This window comes from Populus alba, chromosome 2 (assembly GCF_005239225.2).
Source record: "Populus alba chromosome 2, ASM523922v2, whole genome shotgun sequence".
NCBI classification, from domain to species: Eukaryota; Viridiplantae; Streptophyta; class Magnoliopsida; order Malpighiales; family Salicaceae; genus Populus; species Populus alba.
This window is the reverse complement of record NC_133285.1, coordinates 5,363,773-5,384,289: the sequence shown is the minus strand read 5'-3', so window position 1 is coordinate 5,384,289 and position 20,517 is coordinate 5,363,773. Positions and strand designations below refer to the sequence as shown.

Here is a 20,517-nt window from a genome sequence, read left to right as displayed (position 1 = left end):
TTTTTGTGCTTTGTAATATTGACGAAGAAAATGAAAATTACATATATGAATCTTAATAGTTAAATATTTGTTGCACTAGATTTGAAATCTTTGGAAAGAGATTAACTCTTGATGATGTCATGGCAGAGGAAGAGGCTACTTAAGCAAGTATAAAAAATTGGATCTAGTCATGCTATTAATAAGCCCGAATTATCCAATAGATGTCGTAGACGTAGATAGATAAATAAGTTATATTTATATATTTTGGATTTTAATTACTTGAATGTTATATTATTTAAGTAATTGAAATTTATTTTCATGTATATATGTTTTTTTATTTGCATTCGTGGGCTACTTATAATTATGAAATATGAGATTTTATTAAGTTTGGTTATTATGATTTTCTATAAAAAATTTTAAACGAGACAAAATTTTAGGTATAGTTCTTATATAGAAAAAACATTGTCCAAATTATGTTAAAAATATAAAATTTTTTAGCTCCCTAAAATTATTAACTAAATCAAATGTCATATTAATAAAGTAAATAATAAGTCTCATATATATTTTTTATTAGATTTAGATAGGGTAGAAACTTTACTATCTATCATCCAACTCAACTGGTTAGTCAATTAAGATAATTGTATGAATCGATCAAGAAAATTGTATAAACTTATTGATTGGTTCATAAGAAAATTCTGATTTTATTAAAATTTTTCTTTAAAATATATTTTTTGAGTTAAAATGTATATCTTTTTATAACATGTAAATTCAAGAATAGATTTTTGTTAAAATCTTAAGAATTTATTATTCAAACAGTAGTTTATTTTTATTTTAAGTGTCAACCGAATAATTTAATTAATGTAACGATCATAACTGTATTATTAATTATAATTTTATTGCGTTTCAGAATCATAATAAAATTATAATTGATATATTTAATTAAATATCTCCTCTTTAAACTGTGACATACATAAAAGATTTTATTTCCTTAAAATTTATTGTTGCCGTGTTAATTCGCTAATACTAATAACCCAAATTGTACGTCGAAGTCTTACAATCCTGAGCTCCCATAACCTCAACGATGGGTCCCAGATAAACAGAAGGCCAGAAACAACCTTAAAAAAAAAAGAAAAAAAAAATATTAATAAAGGCACAGAATACACATGCGAGGGCAAAAGAAAGAGTAAGAAAAAATTGCTGCTTTGTTAACCTATTTGGACACCCACAACAAGCAGAAGAAACACATACGCCGCGTAAACAAAAGAAAAAGGCAAGGGAAGAGAAAAGAAAAGAGGACTCAAACACTTGAAGGTTTCTTTCCTTCCTTGCATGAATACTTACCAAAAAAAGCATGCAAAATTGCCTCTCTCACACTTGCAGTCTCACTCTCCATCTATAACTCTTCCAGTCAACTATATTTCCCTTATCATACAAACTCTATTAACACCAGTAAAATCCCTCCATAACAATCTTCTTCTCCAATCAAATCACCAATTTTCTCTCCTTTAAACCCCCAAACCTCTCAAAACTTGTGTTTAACCCATAACCCTCCCAACCCTCATCTGCCTTTTTCTCACTTCTTTTTTCTTTTCATCCTGAATTATGGACCCTTACCAGCAGCAGCAGCAACAGCAGCGCCGCAGATTTCTTGCTGGAACGGCGCCGTTTTCCCCTGAGACTCCCTTTTCCCGTTTAATCGATCAAAGCCTTGCGAGCCCTGAAACTTCTACTCAAAACCCCTACCTAGAAACTCTTGAATCTGTCTTCTTAAGACTCAATGTATCTCATGATAATCAACCTTTACATTCAGGTTCTCATGACAATATCTTTAATGGGTCTGTTGTAGATTTTAAAATTTTGGATGATCTTGCCTCTAGCGGCCAGGTTGGTTTTTTGCCAACCCAAAACAATGATATAAATGCTTTCGGGGCTACGAGGGTTCAAGATTTTGTTCACAATCCAATGATGGCTGGTTATAATTCTGATTTGAGGAGTAATACTTTCGTTTATGGTGGTGCGTATCAAAATCCAAACCTTAACAACCGGAGAGGAGTAATGCAAAGAGAATCGCATTATGGGTCGATGAATAATGTTTTGGTGTCTAAAAGCCAGAATTATGGGAGGAGGCCACCTTGGTTACAAGATTACGTGTCCTGGGAGGATTTGAGTGGTAAGATCGTGGCATTGGCTAAGGATCAACACGGATGTAAGTTCTTACAAAGGCTTATTGAGAGTGCAACAAGAGAACAAATTGATATGTTGTTTTACGAAGTGATCGACTATGTTGGGGGGTTGATAGCGGACCCATTTGGGAATTATGTTGTACAAAAGCTTGTAGAGGTGATCAGCGAGGAACAGAGGACTCGGGTTTTGCGAATGCTAACTCGAACGGATTTTCAACTTGTGAGGATTTGTCTTGATGTGCATGGGTATGTACATACATTCGGCTGTTATTTTATTCACTCCTATTTTCTATACAAATTGAGAATGTGGTATCTGTTTTTTGTTTTTTTTGTTTTTGTTTTTGGTTAAAGAAACTGACATACAGCTGCTAAGTTTGTTTCTTCTTACTATATTAACTGTTGAATTGATTTATTTATTCTTTTTGGCAATAGAACTCGGGCTGTACAGAAGTTGTTGAATTGTATTACAAACCCTCTGCAAGTTTCTTTAGTTGTATCAGCTCTAAACCAAGGTGCTGTTGCATTGATAAAGGATTCCAATGGTCATCATGTGATCCAGCATTCTGTGAAGCATTTTTCTCCTCAAGACAATAAGGTGATCTTCAATTCATTGAACCCCCACCCCCCAAAAACAAAAAGTTTGTTGCAATCCTGTGTTATATCTCTATAGTGTAATCTGGGTGGTTATTATTTCTTGTCCTGCTGCTATTTGTGTTTCTAGATAATTTGCTCCATCACTTCCCTTCAATGTGGTGATTGTTTTACTTGTTTTCACATTTTGTCTCTGTCAAGTGATTTTGTTTATCGATTAAGTTCTTTTTTATACCCATTTCTATCTATGAATAATTCAATTTTTCCATCTTTTAAGTTTTACTTAATGGATACTTAGTTGGGTTACAAACAAATTCTAGTTTTCCCCATCCACCTGAACTTCTTAGAGGTGCAATTACTACTGCAATATTCTCCTTTCTGTATATGCATTTATGCTATAGCCTAAAATCCTGAATATTTAACCGTTTCCAGTGGAATCTTTCTTTTAAGATTATGAAAATCTTTTATCTTTTATGGGGAAGACAAGGGCTGCATTTTTTTCTCCCACACTATTGTAACTTTAGTCACTTTTCTCGATAAAGGATAGCTGGCAACTTCTCTGTGGGTTGTCGTGGGCTTCCATAGCTTTGGCTTTTGTTGGGTTCCTATTGAAGAAGTTTAGTATAAGTTTATGCCATTGCTTGCACTTGATATATACTGGTTGCACTCATTATTCATCTGGCTGGGATCTATGATAACTTTATGGCTTCTGTTCTGATTGCTTCTGACTTTGCGCCCCCTTTTTTTTTAATTTGCAATAGAGTTTCAAATCAATTTGCAAGTTGAAATTCTCTTGTTTGAGTTGTCGTGAACATCTGATGTGAGCTATTGTAAGCACCATATCAGAGATTACTGAAGTAAAGTGATTGGCTGCTTTAGCTAATTATATAGCTGACTGAGGTTTGAAAATATCAGCACAGGGTTTCTTGGGTCAACTTTGACCCTTAAATGCTATAACAATTGAAAACTTTTTAGCAAAATTTTCAGAAATTTCATAAAAACTTGTAAAATGAAACCCATATTTTCGTATAGCTTGTATTGATTTTCTCCTGTCTTTAATTATTTGCTTATTCCGTGCTCTCTTCATAGTTCATTCTTTAGAATATCAGGACTCCAACATGTTATGAGTCCTATGCTTTGATTTGGATTTGAATTTTTGGGACTTTGCAAGGTTCTTCCTTTCTACGAGCTCTTTTTTTAGACTGGATGTGAAGTGTTTTTCTTTGCCTAATCATTGGTGTGCAGTTTGGGGGGAGGATATAGCTATAAACATTACATCTCCACCACCTGAATTAAGGTGTAAAGCTTGGGAACATCAACAAGCTTGCAAAAAAAATTGGTAGTTTGTAGGCTGTAATAATGGAAATATTACTTGATCTTGCCGTGGTTGGATCCACAGCTTTCTAAAATCTTTTCATTTGAATCCATAGTGTCTCAAGTTTCTCTTATCATGGGTTATTTTATGTCTGTTGCCTCATGTTTCTCTTATCTTCCTCTCTAACGTTCTATCATACTTTCCTCACTTTCTTGTTTTTGTCCATCACCTTCTTTTACAAGGCATTCTATCTCAACGTAGTTGCACAATAGACTTGCATAAAATGTGAAATAGGGAAATATAGGTATTTCATCACCAAAATCTGCTTTAAAATTACAGGATATTGGAACTTTTTGCTCTAACACTTGTAATCCTCTTGTTTGATGCACTTGTTATCTTCAACAAGCTAGACTTGCTGCTATTCTGCAAATAAAATATTGCCTGAAACCAAATCATATTCTGGCTTCATGATTATCTGATAGTGGATTTTCTTTTGCAGTATATTTTGAAACAGGTGGCAGAGAAGTGCTTTGAGATTGCAACCAACAAGAGTGGATGCTGTGTGCTGCAGCGATGTGTTGAATACTCTGAGGGAGAACACAGAGATCGACTGGTAGCTGAGATCATAGCAAATGCACTACTCCTGGCTGAAGATCATTATGGGTTTGTTTTACTAAACCTCATCAATGCTTTACTACACATTCAAGCGTAATATAACTTAATATGGTTCTTGTAATTTTCCATAATTTTCTCTAGAAACTATGTAGTGCAACATATTCTGGATTTAAAGATGCCACAAATCACAGAAAATCTCCTTGCACAGTTCGACGGGAGTTACACGGCTCTTTCGTGTAACAAGTATGGAAGTAATGTTGTGGAGAAGTGCTTGTTAACAACAAGTGAGGATCAATCCACACAAATAATCTTGGAGTTGCTAAGCAATCCAGGTGCTTCCATGCTCCTTGTGGATCCTTTCGGAAACTTTGTTATCCAGAAGGCACTATCAGTATCTCAGGTTAGATCATTGCACTCCAAGATATATCTCACCTGCTTGTTGGATAACTGCAAACCAGGTGTATTGTGCAGATAGTAAGCATCACTTTATTCTTCAACATATCTAATAGAGATTATCAGTATCAAATTGTTTCTATAGTGCGAGTGTATTGACAATCTGGATTTCCCAGGCTCAAACTACTTGAACTGGCCTGAATAAATTTTAGTCAATTCTCAACATGAGAGACATATTTTTCTGTGAGGAATTGAGTCTGTTACATCTTTGATTTTCTCAGAGATTGTGTACTGTTCTTTGTTTCGTGTGGTAGACTACTTAACTCAAAATCAGTCTCTGTATTGGGGTGATGATGGTTTTAAACTTCCATTTGTTGAAAGTCATTTTAACAATGATTAGTAGTTAATAGGCCTTTTAATGGTTGTTAGATCACGTAATAGTTTTATGAAATATATTCCATCAATACGAAGAGCCACAGTGCTTCTCGAAAAATTTTCGAAAAGTTTTTCCAAGCTTGCCAAAACTTTGCTACTACCTACTTCATGCATGACTAGTATAGGTTTAGTACCTTTTATTTTTTCTTTTACTGTATCAAGCGTATTTTAAGCACAAAATCAAGCCGGCTTTGATCACTTGTTGTCCTCTTCCCATTTTTGCAAGAGCAGGGTGAAGTCCAAAGAGGTTTAATTGCTCTGATAGAAAGGAACAGTCAAATGATGATCAGCAATATCTATGGGCAGAAGGTGCTTGTTTGGCTGACCAAGAATAGGAGGCTGCTAAACCTATAGGCATGTATAGACTGAGGGAGTTATTCCAATCACAATTTTCCTACAAGTCTCCGTATTGGGTTTTTTTTTTTCCTTTTTTTTCGAGTTTTACTCCATTATTAGTGGTGTTGTTCAGTTGAGCTCGTAACTGCCCTCTTACACTTCAGCATGGTGAATGGCTTTGCGGGTGTCTGTTGTTTGTTGTTATTTCGGATGTTACTTGTTTTTTTTGTGATGTACTGTTGTAGACTTGTAGCATTGGAACAAATGAATTTGGAGGTCGTGGTCACTCTGCAACTGAGTAGGAACTAGCTAGCCTGGATTGTCTACAACAATCTCGAGGGAATTAGAAGGTTAAACAGTGTATATTTTGAGATCATCCCGCTGTTTTTACTATTTGCACATTTAAAGTTCTCCATTCGCAAAAGGGCATATTAAGTTCACGGTGTTTCAGAAGTAGGAAGTTTGATGTTTTTATAGTGCAGTTTGTTCCTTATTTGATGTGAGGTAGATTTCATTAGCGATATATCTTCTCCTGATGGCGAATTATTTGCAAATTGTTGAAAAATATAATAAATGAAAAAATGCCCATTGTTAATTCTTAGGGTGGAATCTCCCCATTCCCAAGCCAAAATGCTCACCCAAGTGCGTGTTTGGCGTGAGCTCTCCTCTGACACACAAATGGGAGGGAAAGCTAGTTTATATGTAGCCTGCTGGGTCCATTCTTCGGTTTGTTCGTGTCGATAGCTGCTTGTGGTCCTTTCTGCTATGGTCTCAACTCTCATCTTTTGCTGGCTGCTTGAGACGGGTCTATGTTCCAAATGAATAGACCCATGACAAAGGGCAACCAAAAGGTATCGCTGTCATAGGACTTGGGTTTCCTATGCTAACCGGAGAGCTTTTTGGTTCATAACAATGGGAGATATGTATCCAACTCAAATTCATCTGCGGTCATATCGTGAGCTTATGAAATTCACACATTTGTTGGAGGGATCACTATTATACATGTGTCTAGATTAACACCGAAAGTAAATAAAGTAGACAATATCAAATTACTAACAAAAAAACCTAATTCTAATAGCAAAATTACTGTTTATCAAGAATACTGTAAAAGTGTAATTGTGAAATTATCCTTGAATAAAAAAATCATTGATTTAAGTATAGGAGGCAACGTGGTATTTTCACTGTATTATAATTGTTCTTTTTAGATTATTTAGGGGTAAATTAGTCTTTTTATTTTTTTGCACAAAAAAATTACATATTTTCCACTTAATTAAAAAATAACTTAACTTACATTAGGAGCATCTTAGTCTTCATGATTTTTTTAAATAATTAAATGACTTTATTATCCCTAAAGATAAATTCCACTAAACTAGGGCTTTTTGTTTCTTTTATATTTTTTTGGTTAACATGAAGGAGACTCTATGGTATTTTTGTATTTAAGTATCTATTAAATATTATTTTAAAAAAATTAGCATGTGTCTCGCATGTGCTAGCTGGCAGACATCCATGCACCTTTTAGGCTATGCACATGTTGTCATTCGGTTACCAAACACTATTTTTCATAATTACATTTAAAAGGCCCATTTCTTTTTTTTTTTTTTTTCCTTCTTTCTCCACCTTGAATTATGTGTCATTCCATTTAAAATTTCAGACTTCCCTCTTCAATTTCTTTCTTTAACATTCGGTCCATGTCCTTTGAAAACTATTTTTTTTGTTTGCATAATATATAAAATTAGAATTATTTTTTAATTAAAACCCTTTTATTTTTTTTTATTTTTTAAATTTGATCTTCATTCTTTTGATTTATATTTGTTTTGTTTGTGATCATTTTTATTTTATTTTTTTACAAATTCATTTTCCTTATTTTTTTTCCTATCAAATATGATTCCTATTTCTTTATTGCTATTTTTTTTTTACTTTGAAAAATATTTTAATTTGATATTTTTTTTTTATTTTATTCTTCAACATAATTTAGCTTAGGTGTAAGATTGCATGAGTTGTAAGTTTAAGAGATTAGCCTAAATTTAAGAGTGTAAAAATATACTTGATTAGATAAGTTTTAAAAAATCATACACGTCAAAAATTAAAAATTGATACAATTGGCATACAAAAAAAATATCATAAAAAATCTTTTTGGAGGGTGGGATTCATTCTGTTGCTGGAATGATGGTCTTCCCTTGAGCATGATTGGCAGGACTTAAATGGACTTTTAAAGTCAATGGGCTTAATAACAAAAGTTAAAGCCTCAAAAGAAAGCGGAGAACTAAAAAACAAACGGAGGTCCAGAACCATAGGCTAAATGCCCTAAACTAAGCCCAGATAAAGAAGAAAGACCCGTTCGTTCTTTAGATGAATGAGGATTCTCTCACCACAACCAATATTTTCAGAATTTATTTTAATGACAAAAAAAAAAAAAAAAAAAATTATGGTTGTCATACCTGGCTTGGTGATTGACCTGAAAAGGAGAATATATCACACTCACAGTATTACAGGATCAACTAGCAAATCACATGGTGATGGGTCAATTTATGAGTTGCAGGTCCGAAACATTGCCTCTGAGATTTTTTAGAATTTTTTTCATATAATTCAAAAGTTGAATAAAAAATTATATAAATATATATCTCCTTCATCATAAAGTTTTCCTAACAAGAAGAAAATAAACACTCACAAAAGTCGCAGTTGATTTAGTGACCATCTACATTTGGTGCTAAGGTTCTCTACTGTTAATGTTTTATGTTTTACACTTTCGCAAATAGTTGTGATCAAAACAAGATTCTAATGAGAATGCGACAGTGAGAGTAGCAATAAAGAAGTTGATATTGAAGGAACCCAACATGCATGGTGAAGAACCAATACAGAAAATCAGGAAACTTTGTTTCAATTAATTTCAGAACAATTATTCTTTTGTAACATCTAGGAAATTGCAAAGATTTACCACAGGACATTGGGAGTGTATATATAAATAAGAGGATTATAGAGGGTGAAAAGAGTGAGATTCAAAAGCAAAGAAGAGCTGCTACGTGGAAGGTCTAAAATGCTAAGGAGTGATAGGACCACCAGCTTTATGAACTGAGAAGCTCTTGGCATGATGGAAGAGAAATGATGCTTAATTTATGCATTCCTCGGGGTCCATGCATGAACTGCTCAGGAAGATCGGTTCATAGAATGACGAGTCCCTGTCAAATATTAAAATTAAGGAATGGCAATTGGCTGGAATTTCTCATTTTTTTCTGGTTTTGCGGGGCGAAGAATTGTAGATAGTACGTCGATACCTCCCCCTCCTTAAAGGACTGATAAGGACCACTTGCTTTATGATCTGGGAAGCACTTGGAGAGCATACAGCAGTAAACAACGTATAATTTATGGATTGTTTTAGCCATGTTCATAAACTGCTGAGGAATATAAAAGTGTAGATTTTTCAGAATAGAGAGTAATTCCATTGGTATTTAATGGCGAACAATGGCAATTACTATTGTTTTGGGTTCTGTGTATTGAAGAAAGGTAGATGCTGCACCCTCCATTGAGCTCCAAACAAACAAAATCTCTCGTCCTGTCCTCTTACATCGAGCATGGTGATCGTAGTATCAGTAGTTTCCTCCTTGTTTATGATATTTCAAATTAATGCCTTTACAGTACCCTCTAGAAGAATGTATATGAATAGCATCTTGTAACTATTGGATCTTCCATTCTCGAGCTCGTAAATACATGCAGCGAAGTACAATCTCTGTAAGAGCTGTTATAATAAATTTAGTTGCTGGTGAAACAACCGAGTCTTAACCTTTCTCGAGAACAAAAGACAAACATTCGATCTTGGAAAATGCTTCTAAGAAAATCTGAATTTATATATTATTAAAGATTTTCACGTGCACAGTACAGCTAGGTGACTAGGTGTCACCACCAGCTGGCCCCCGCTTTTTCATGTCCTCTGGTTAAATTTTATATGTTACAAACCCTAAGCTAACACTACGAATTTGTTTTTTAAAAAAACACGAAACCAATTCTTTCATTTGCCACTGAACTATGGATTCCCTGAAGAAAAAGGAGAAGATAATTCACACCATAACCACTTCCAGCAGTAACGAAAGCATTATTGATATTGGTACTGAACAGAACTGCATCAATCCCAGTTGTTTCTTTTGCACGATGAAAGAGCCAGACTCAATGATCAGGAGAGCAGGACTACAGAATTGTTTCAAGGAAATGCCTTTCAGAGACAGCCAAGCACTTGCTCTGGTTCTTAGCGGTCTATGGAATATTGCTATGACACAACCAGATGATCCAGAGTTCCCATCCCTCGGTGTTTTCCACTGCATGGCAAGTTTGATCCAGAAAGGTATTGATAATAGAAGCTGGCTTCTTAAGGATCAAAACATTTACATCCCTTATTATGCAGCTCATATTATTGGCTCTTACACCATGAACAAGGTTAAGTTTGCAGAGAAAGCTGTTCAATCGGGTGTGATACCTCCATTAATGGATCTTTTAAGAGGAAAGATTAGTTGGGTAGAGCAAAGAGTTGCCGTTCGAGCTCTGGGTCACCTTGCAAGCTTTGAGAAAACGTTTGATGCAGTAGCAATGTATGAAGAAGATGTGGTGAAATCAGCTATGCAGTTAGCTTCCAATTGCCTTGAAGTGGTGTACTCAAAATTCGTTGGGGTACGGGATGCAAAGGAGAGGCTGAAGTATCATAGTGACTTGCTCACAAGAGGTGTTGGAGGGCTGGACACTGAGAACAGGAAAGCAGAGGAGTGGGCTTGCCAACTTCAACGCTGGTCTCTCAATCTCTTAAATTGCTTTGCTTGCAAAGAAAGGTCTCTGAATCTCATTTGCAGGCAGGATTTTTTAAGAGATTTGTGTGAAATGTGGGGTGGATTGGTGATGAATCACGTATCACCTGCTGGGGTTGGACTCATTAGAATTTTATGTTACAGCAAACACGGAAGAAAGAGTATTGCTGAATCCAAAGAAGTTGTAAGAAGTCTCTGTAATCTCTCGAGATCTTCAGATGATTGGCAGTACATTGGTATTGATTGTCTTCTATTACTTCTCAAGGACCAAGATACCAGGTTTAAAGTTATAGAAGTTTCCGCCTTGTTTCTTGTAGATTTGGTTGAACTCAGGAGCCTTGGCAATCGATCAAATGTAGGAGAAGCAATCGCAAGAGTACTTCTTTTTTATTACAGACAAAGCATGTTGAAATTGAAGAACAATGAAGTTCAAAAAGTTTTGCAAGAAATATGGGATTTGAAGGTAGAGAGGAGAAAACGAGAGAAAACAATGACTGAAGAAATGGTTGAAGAGAGAAGGGTTTTGGCGGGTTTGATAAAACAACAGGGCAACCACATGTTTTGGCTAGGAAACATAGAAGAAGCATCGGTGAAGTATACTGAAGCACTAGATTTATGTCCATTGAGGTTAAGAAAAGAGAGAGTGGCACTTCACAGTGACCGAGCTCAGTGTCGCTTGCTGCTTGGGAACCCAGATGCTGCCATTAGTGACTTAACTAGAGCTCTGTGCCTGTCCACTCCTGCAAATTCTCACAGCAAGAGCCTATGGAGAAGATCACAGGCCTTTGACATAAAAAGGTTGGCCAAAGAAAGTTTGATGGACTGTGTAATGTTCCTGAATGGCTGCATCAAGACTGAAACAGCCAAAGGTGTGAGAATTCCATACCATGCAGCACGTATGATCAGCAAACAGATGGAAGCTACGTGGCTTTTTGCCAATCTGAAGTCAAAAACATCAAGCAATCGATCAAGTAGAGTGCAAGAACTGGATGGTGATCAGTACTCTGAGAATTATGAAAAGCAAAAATATGATGAGATGATGAGAATTATGATAGAGAAAAAAGGTTTTAGCTCCAGTAAGCGATATGAGCTTTCATCACACACATTATAATGCATACTTAAACAACTGTTTCAAATTCAGATGTTTCACTGATCAATTTCTTTCAATTGCTCGAACTATTTAGTCTAGTGTTGACAGCCACTTTTGCTTGCAACTTTTCAGGGCTGTCCACCATGGGAAATGAAGGGATGGAGAGAAAGATGGAAAGGGCAAGGAGTAAGAAAGCTGTTGTGGCTCGATCAATGGAAGGTAGATCATGGGGATCAGGATTGTTGCATGCTGAGGGAGAGATACTGTAATTCGTGACTTCCAGATTTTATTGTGGTGGACTCGATATCTTCGATATACTTTTTTGGCCACTAGTTTTTCCGTTGGATCTCCTAAAAAAAATATGCAGACCATTATGTTTATTTTATTAAACAGGAAAATGAAATCTCGAGCACAATGACAGTGATGATCAATTTCTGGAACATTTTGAGTAATTAAGTTGTAACCTTTTCAAGTTGGTGAACATGTGAGCATTGTTGAATTTATTTTTCATCCGTTCATTAAAACAATCATTAGGTCAAATCATGCATCAATAAAATGGGCTTGAATTAATTATTTGATCATGTTACAAAATAGAAAAGATCTCCATTTTATACGTTTATTTACTTACACACACACACACATATATAAATTAATTCAATATATATTTATTCAGTGTTATTTAATAAAATGACAACGAGAATTTATATCAGCAATGTAAAAATGTAAAATAATATATTTTAAAAATAAAAATTATCAATTCCATATATAAAATCGCAAAATAATTTTTTAAAAAAGAAAAATAAGTTTTAAAAAAAAAAAAAAACGTTTTGGGTGAGGCTGAGTTTAATTGCTACGAATGTAAGTATTGCGGGGCTTAAGAACTAGAGGCCTCGACTCCTAGTGGTGTGAAATCTGCAGGGTGGACTTCTTGAAAATGGACTGAAGATATTGGGCCTATAGCTGGTCTTAACCTTCAATGGAGTAGTCCATTTGTGTAATGGCCTATTTAGGGTTAGCCGCACTCAACAAACACCATATTAGTATAGCATACCTATTATTATATTAGATGTTTTGGAGTGAAGTTGTGATTATTTTTTAAAATATTTTTTTTATTTAAAAATAAATTAAAATATATATTTTTATTTTTTAAATTTTATTTTTATTATCAATACATTAAAAAAATTTAAAAACATAAAAATATAATTTTAAACAAAAAAAATACAAATTTTCACAAATATATATTCAGACCGTACTTTCAAATAGGATTAGTGTTTAAAAATGTGGTTATAATTATAATTATAATTACTTTTTAAAATAATTTCTATTTATAAATATATTAAAATAATATTTTTATTTTTTAAAAAATTTATTTTTAACATCAAAACCATCGAAATAATTTTTTACACCCATCCAACGTGCAGCTGCAGATAAATTGAAGTTAGGTAAGGTCTACATCAATGACTTCATCGACTCAGGTAGAGGGAAGATTTTTATGATTCAAATTATTTTATAAAATATTTTTTATATTTATTTTTTAAAACTATTAAATTATTTTTAGATAATTTAGATATTTTATTGTTAAAATAAATAATAAAATATAAAATAACATCATGATAATACATTTCTAATTAAAAGCATCATACTACCAGGGTCTGGAAAGAAAGTTTGTTGCGATGAAGCTAACCAAGTGTCTGGGTTACTTTGACTGTTGCCCAGCTCATAAAAGACAAATAAATGTTTGTTGTGAGCTTTGACAGAACAATTGAGCTTTTCCCTCTTCCAGCAAAAGCCCTTGTCCGCGGATTTGTATTGTAACTTTAGATAAAAGGAAAATAATAAAAACATTCGACCAACTTCACGTTTGTCGTGTTCTTCTACCATACACCACACCTGTGCCAAAAACAAATAAATAGAAAATTAAGGGCTAAGGAAAAATCATTAATTTTAAGGCTGGCATTCTGGAACTTTTAATCCTTTTCACTTTTTTTATTTACAGTGAAATGCCTTGCGATGGTTAAAAAAATCATATTTACAATGTTGTTGGAATCATTGTAACGTCTTCTTCTTAATGAGATTATAGTTGAATAAATTATTGTAGATTAGGTTTTTTTTTCTTCTCTTTTCTCTTTTTTTCCCTCGAGAATCATGTTTGACATTTAAATTTTTCAAGTTATCCTACTAGCTATTGGTGTTTTAACTTTGGTAATAATTGATTTTTAAAGTTTTTTTTTTGGTTAAAAAATATATTAAAAATAATAATTTTTTTATTTTTAATATAAGGATATAAAAATATTAAAAAACATTAAGAAAAAATAATTTGAAGCAAAAACAAATCAAATTTTAACAAAAAAATAGATTAAAACTCAATCTCAAACCCTTTGCCTAAAATAAATACCTAAATTTTTAGTTTTTATTTTACTTTATTTTTCAGCTCTAATGAAAAATTCAAATGATATGTGATAAAAAAAATCACTTTTATATATTTATTAAAAATATTAAAATAATAAAAATATTATTTCATCAATTATTTTTTTATAAAAGTATTAAACTTAAATATAAATGAATTGTTAAATTTTTTTTTCTATTGAAGTATAAATAAAAAATAATTATATTTATACTATTTAAAAATCATATCAACAAATTAATTTTTTTAAATAACTTTTGACAATGTACACACAATCAAGATAGATTATAATCGCGGGCCGGGCCTGAAAAAATTATTTTAAAACCATTCCAAACCGTCGTCCATGCCGTATCTATACGACAACCTTAAAAAATAGCACCACAGAGCTACAAACTCCAAAATCAATGTGATTACCCGCCCACCCCAAAACAACATACAAAAATGTTAAGGAATGTAATTCAATTGATTATATTCTAGATTCATATTTTTAAAATTATTAATTTAAATTTTATAAATTTTAAATCATTGAAAATTTATATAATTATTAATTTTATAACCATAAAATTAGTGAAAAATATGCATAAACTCATACAAATACTAATATTAAAAATAAAAAAATAAAAAAAAACAAAATCAGACAAGCCTGCGAGACAGTAAAGATTGACCGTTAGTTAGACTCTTCTTGTATCCTTTATATACCTCCCTTTTTTTCCCTTTATAATCCATTACCATTTCTCCTACTTTCAATAATCCAGTCTAGAAAATGAGCCGGTGGTGGGCAGGTGCAATTGGAGGTGCCAAGGTAAAAACAAACCATCCCATTTGCAAATCTTCACTTTATTTCAACTTTTGAATTATGTTGTTACTTAACGTTTAATTTTTTGGGCAAATGTTTTGCAGCAGCAGTCTGAAAATGGCAACGCGTTCCGAGGACACCATAGCGTGGCTCTAGTAATAGGCGTAACTGGCATTGTTGGCAACAGCTTAGCTGAAATCCTTCCACTCTCCGACACACCTGGTGGACCATGGAAAGTCTACGGAGTGGCCCGTCGTCCACGACCAAACTGGAACTTAGACCACCCTGTTGAATACATCCAATGTGACATATCTAACACGGCGGAAACTCAAGCAAAACTCTCCCAGCTAACTGATGTTACTCACATTTTCTACGTCACATGGGCCCTCCGATTCACGGAGGCCGAGAACATCGAAGCTAATAACCTCATGTTCCGCAATGTCCTCCAGGCTGTTATCCCCAACGCCCCCAATCTCAAACACGTTTGCCTCCAAACTGGTCTTAAACACTATGTTGGTCCATTCGAGCTGGTAGGCAAGATCGAACCACATGACACTCCTTACACGGAGGATCTGCCCAGATTAAGCGCACCCAATTTTTACTACGATTTGGAAGACATTCTGGCGGGGGAAGTGGCAAAGAAAGAGGGAGTGACTTGGTCTGTGCACAGGCCGCATACAATTTTGGGGTTTTCTCCATATAGTTTGATGAACATAATGGGCACCCTTTGTGTTTACGCTGCTATATGTAAACATGAAGGGATGCCTTTACTGTTCCCTGGGACCGAGTCTGTTTGGGATGCTTATTCCATCGCATCTGATGCAGATCTGATTGCTGAGCAGGAAATTTGGGCAGCTGTGGATCCTAATGCACGAAATGAAGCGTTTAATATCCACAATGGAGATGTTTTCAAGTGGAAGCATTTGTGGAAGGTTTTGGCTGAACAGTTCGGGATAAAAAAATACGGGTTGCCTGAGAGTGGGAAGAAAGTGAGCTTGACGGAGTTGATGAAGGATAAAGGAGCGGTGTGGGAGAAAATTGTGAAGGATAATCAGCTGTTGCCTAACAAGTTGGAGGAGGTAGGAGTGTGGTGGTTTGCGGATTTTGTGCTGGGTGCGGAGTCCATTATTTCGTGTATGAATAAGAGCAAGGAGCATGGATTTCTGGGGTTTAGGAATTCCAAGAATTCATTGATTTCTTGGGTGGACAAGTTGAAGGCTCATAAGATTGTTCCTTGAGCTGGGTGGGTCTAGGTTTGCTTGTTTTTTACCGCTGTAGTAGGTTGTTTTCAAAAATAATTTTGAAGATCGATGGATTTTTCTTCTTGTGGGTGAATTCTATTAAAGCATATATCTGTATTCTGAAGAAAAATGCATTTGCTGGAGGTCTGTTTCTCTTTTGGTTGTTCTTGTCAGTAATTTATAATAAAAGGAAAACTCTCTCTTCTCTTTGGGCTACTAGTAGTATCAATTAACAACTTGGGTTGCTTCTCTTTCATGTCAGGACCCACAGCCCATAAGATAGATAACTTAAACTTTGTAATACCTGGGGAAACATTAACATAAAAAAAAAAAAAAAAAAAAAACCAAACAAATAGTTAAAAGAGGATGGATTTTAGGTAGTGATTTATACCACAATAATATTATTTTTTAATTTTATTTTTTACATCAACACATCAAAATAATTTTAAAACATCAAAAATAAAATAAAATTTAAATTTTATAAAACAAGCTTTCCAACACAAAAACAACCAATTACTCAGTGTTATCCAGGTGTAGATATTGTAGCAGTGGCAATCCTATATTTTTTCACCAGTTTCTTTTTTTTAAGAAAAAAAAGCTGAAAAATGATGGATTTTCATTGTTCATCCTCGATATTATAAATTTGTAGATATTGCGCAGTGGCACTCTTGTGATTTTCAAACAATTTTTTTTTTGAAAAACTTTCGTTTATATCTTTCTTTTAAATATTCACTCTCTCATTATAGATATCGTGAAATGTAGTTCTTATAGCCATTTTTAGAAAAAAAATATTATTCGATTTTTTTAATAATTTCTTTTTTTTTTCTTTTCACATGGGTTCTTTTCCATGATATCTTTCTTTATTTGCTTTGATCACGTCCACTAAATCAAAAGATATCAATCTCTCTCTCTCTCTTTTTCTTTGTTCTTATCTTAAAAGATGTGGACGTTTCTTGATGTTATTGGAAATTTTTTTATATATATTTCCTTAACCTCTGTTTAGTTCCTTCTTGTTTGCCTAGAAAGTAAGCCACCATAACTGAAAGAATTGAAGCTTGACATATAAGGGTATTACTGTTGTTGACTTTCTAAAACTATGCATAAATGAAGGGGAAAATAAAACTATGAGCTTGTTTGGACTGACCCTCATTTTTGTACATGCTTAATTTTTCATACTAGCTTGAAAATGGCCCGTCTTTTTTTGAAAGCATAGAAAAAAGGCTCCCTCTTTCTGTTTCTGTTGTTTTTTGCTCAGAAACCAATTGGGTTTTTCATGTTTGTCCTGAAATTGTTCGTCAATTGTTGAATGAGAGCATGTTTGTGCCTAGATTACAGGAGAAAAACGAGGATGGAACAGTGAATATAGAGTGTGGTTCGGTGTTTGGAGGATTTAGAATTCCTCGAAGTTTTTTGAAACTTCAAGCCAACCAGAAGAAAAGGAGTTCTGATTACAGGGAACTTTTGCACACTTATGATCAGTTGACTGATAGATTAATGAAGAGCTTGGAGAAAGGAAAGAGCAAAATCTCAAGGTATTTTTGCACGGTTAGTTTTCAATTTGATTTATTATATTTCATATTTCTAGATACTGCAGGAAAAGAAAGGGATGGATATTGAATTATCAGTTTACTTGTATCAGTTGTATGTGTATAGACAGCAAGCAACTCATTACTTCATCTGTCTTTTGCATCTTTTCTTTTTTTCACGACAATAATAATATCTGACGAGATTTTGCAACCTCACCTATTGATTTTGCAGCTTGAAATGTTTGTGTTTTTGCCTTTGGAACTGTTGGTGGAAATATATAGAGGTGTCAAAAAGATGCAACTCATAAAGATGCAGTTTTTTTTAATTATATTAAATACCAAAGTCAATGCTATCATTTGACGTCCAAGGGCAAGGACGCACACCACAACGCAAGAAGATAACTGGTAAAAGACTACAGGAGTAGTAAATAACAAAGACAAAATGAAAGAACAATTTCACCTACCACTTTGGAAAGTTGATTACAATCCACGCCCTCCTATTCCTAAGAAATAGCCAAAGAGAGGTCTACAGGGGCCTCTAATTTCATTTCTTTTTTGTTGGGGATTATCGATCTTAATTCTCTTTTGACGGGTATGGCTTGTTAATCTGAAATTCTCTAGATAGTGCTGTGTTATTATTGTCTAGATTTATTTTTTTTATATATAGTTTCATTTGGATCTTCAATTCAAGGTTGAGAGGAATTCGGATGAATATTCTCTTAATTCTTGTTATTGAATGGTTGGGTAGTTAACTCATCTTATAATATGGTCTACAGTGGGATCTCGTGGTGTTAATAAAAAATTATATTGTTTGTTTAATATCTAGTTTGATAAAATAAAATTTAATTTTATTAATTTAAAATAATTAGAGTTTCAAATACCAAATTCAAAACTTAAACAAATATTTAGTTCTTTTTTTTGAACTAACATTAGTACTGGTTTGCACTTTAAAAGAAAGAGTTTATGTCCTTATTTTTTCAATCACTAACTTTTTTCTTATAGAAAATTACATAAATCATCCTATATTTTGGTCCAAATTGTAATCAGCCATTATAGTTTGAAAATCTATTATTTACATCCCGAATGTTACGCATAGAATAACAATAACGCTGAAATTGTCTATACTTGTTTTTACTTTGGGAATTAGAGTAAAAGTAATCATTGTTAAATTTTATCTTTATTTTTTAATTGTTTTTTTATTTTGGTTTTTTAAAAAAATAATATTTTTTTAAAATTTTTTTATCTTAATCATGAATTGAATTTTATTATTTTCTTCAATAGGATGATTTTGGTCATATGAACCTGATCAATCGAGTTGATAGTAAAAATTTAACCCGAGTTGACATCAATTTTTTTAGATATATTTTTTATATTGATTTTATTTTTCAATTTCATCCTTCAATATTAGATTTATTAGAAGTTATGCTTCATAATTTTTTTTTCTTTTTATGAATTTATCTTAATCTCAAGACCTAGCGCAGGCTTGACGAGATAACCTAAGTTGACTCCAGTCTTTTTTAGTTATTTTTTTAAGAATGAATATTTTTTTATATCGTCCTTTAATATTAGTTAGTATGAGAATTCCTTGCGAGTTTGGCAAGTTAACATTGGTTGACTAGAGATTTTTGTCAATTATTTTTGTAACAATGAATAATTTTTTATTTTATTCTTCAAACATTTGGTTGGTTTGAGAAGTGTACATCATACTTTGTCATGTTTTTCCTTCTATTGAGTTATCATGCTCACATAATCCGGCTCACGGGATTTAGTGAATTTTATCCAAGTTTGTTGGTGTTTTATTTTTTTAGGGTTTTTTATTTTGTTAAATTTTTTTATTTTATCCTTCTACATTTGAATTGTTGGGACTTGAACATTGTATTTTTTTTTTTATTGGGCTTTCATGGCTTCACTATCCATGTCACGGGTTTGACATTCTAATTTAGGATGAGTAGGGTTGTTTTTTTTTTTATTTTTCAATTCATCTTTAATATTAGATTGTTTGATAATTAAATTTTATAATTATTTTTTTTTAACAAGTATTTTTTATGTGCAGGTTGTCATGATCACTTTTTTTTTTATTTTAATTTAATTTATTTATTGTTGTTGCTTTTTTTCTTATCATAAAATTAAATGAAACCATTTTTTTGGACCTATTTAGATTCTTTAACATCTTAACAGCGTTTAAATATTTTTTTTACATTAAATTGTATTTTTAATCCACTGTGCGGCATAAAGCGGGCCTTCTATTAGTAAGAACCATATAAAATATTCCACTTGTATATTTAGAAAAAACCACATATAGAAATAATAATTTAAGGATAGAAAAATTATTATAGGAATCAAGGTAACATAAAATGAGTTTGTATCATGTAACGGGAAAACGACTAGGAACCTACCAAGCAAAATAAAACATTTAACTATCGCACTTGAGGATCTTGGCCCGGTGATTGAAGGACTTGTTCCTTTTCTTTGCATCTTAGGTTCAAAACTACCATGCACGCCTGTCACCCGCGGTGCCTTACATGCTCACTGGGTTTGCAGGATGTTCAGTGAGCCGTGGGATTAGTCGTGGTACGCGCAAGCTGACCGGACACCCACATGTAAATCAAAAATAAAAAAAAAATAAACTATCACTATACTTCAAAATAAAATTGTATTTATGCTATCGGTGGACTTGCAGCGATCCCAAGGCCAGGAGTTGGCCACACATGTCATAGCATGCGTCTGATAATAGTGGAAAAAACCAACTTTAGTACGGTTATCGAAGCGGACCAAGACACGTGCAGAAAAGCAACGATACAGCTTTGACCGTTAGGTGCTGTTTGT

At 33.3% G+C, this 20,517-nt stretch overlaps 3 protein-coding genes across 5 annotated transcripts; all 3 read left to right on the top strand.

Annotated features, from left to right (window-relative positions):
• Positions 1–1,083: 1,083 nt before the first annotated feature.
• Positions 1,084–6,758, top strand: LOC118035730 (pumilio homolog 12). The gene is made up of 5 exons (XM_035041350.2): positions 1,084–2,408; positions 2,595–2,757; positions 4,568–4,731; positions 4,825–5,083; positions 5,743–6,758. Exons 1-5 carry the CDS (start codon positions 1,582–1,584, stop codon positions 5,863–5,865), a joined length of 1,536 nt encoding a protein of 511 aa, XP_034897241.1. The 5' UTR covers positions 1,084–1,581; the 3' UTR covers positions 5,866–6,758.
• Positions 6,759–9,925: 3,167 nt separating this feature from the next.
• Positions 9,926–11,993, top strand: LOC118035826 (uncharacterized). The gene is made up of 2 exons (XM_035041481.1): positions 9,926–11,710; positions 11,857–11,993. The coding sequence occupies exons 1-2, from the start codon at positions 9,991–9,993 to the stop codon at positions 11,991–11,993; spliced, it is 1,857 nt and encodes a 618-aa protein (XP_034897372.1). The 5' UTR covers positions 9,926–9,990.
• Positions 11,994–14,798: 2,805 nt separating this feature from the next.
• On the top strand, positions 14,799–16,374 carry LOC118035825 ((S)-8-oxocitronellyl enol synthase CYC2). 3 transcript variants are annotated; one of them, XM_073407357.1, is made up of 2 exons: positions 14,799–14,930; positions 15,029–16,374. In XM_073407357.1, the coding sequence occupies exons 1-2, from the start codon at positions 14,892–14,894 to the stop codon at positions 16,160–16,162; spliced, it is 1,173 nt and encodes a 390-aa protein (XP_073263458.1). In that variant the 5' UTR covers positions 14,799–14,891; the 3' UTR covers positions 16,163–16,374. The 3 variants fall into 3 exon arrangements, with proteins under 3 accessions (XP_073263458.1, XP_073263459.1, XP_073263460.1); XM_073407358.1 differs by having other exon boundaries at positions 14,851–14,930; positions 15,032–16,374; XM_073407359.1 differs by having other exon boundaries at positions 14,853–14,930; positions 15,035–16,374.
• The last annotated feature ends 4,143 nt before the right edge of the window (positions 16,375–20,517 follow it).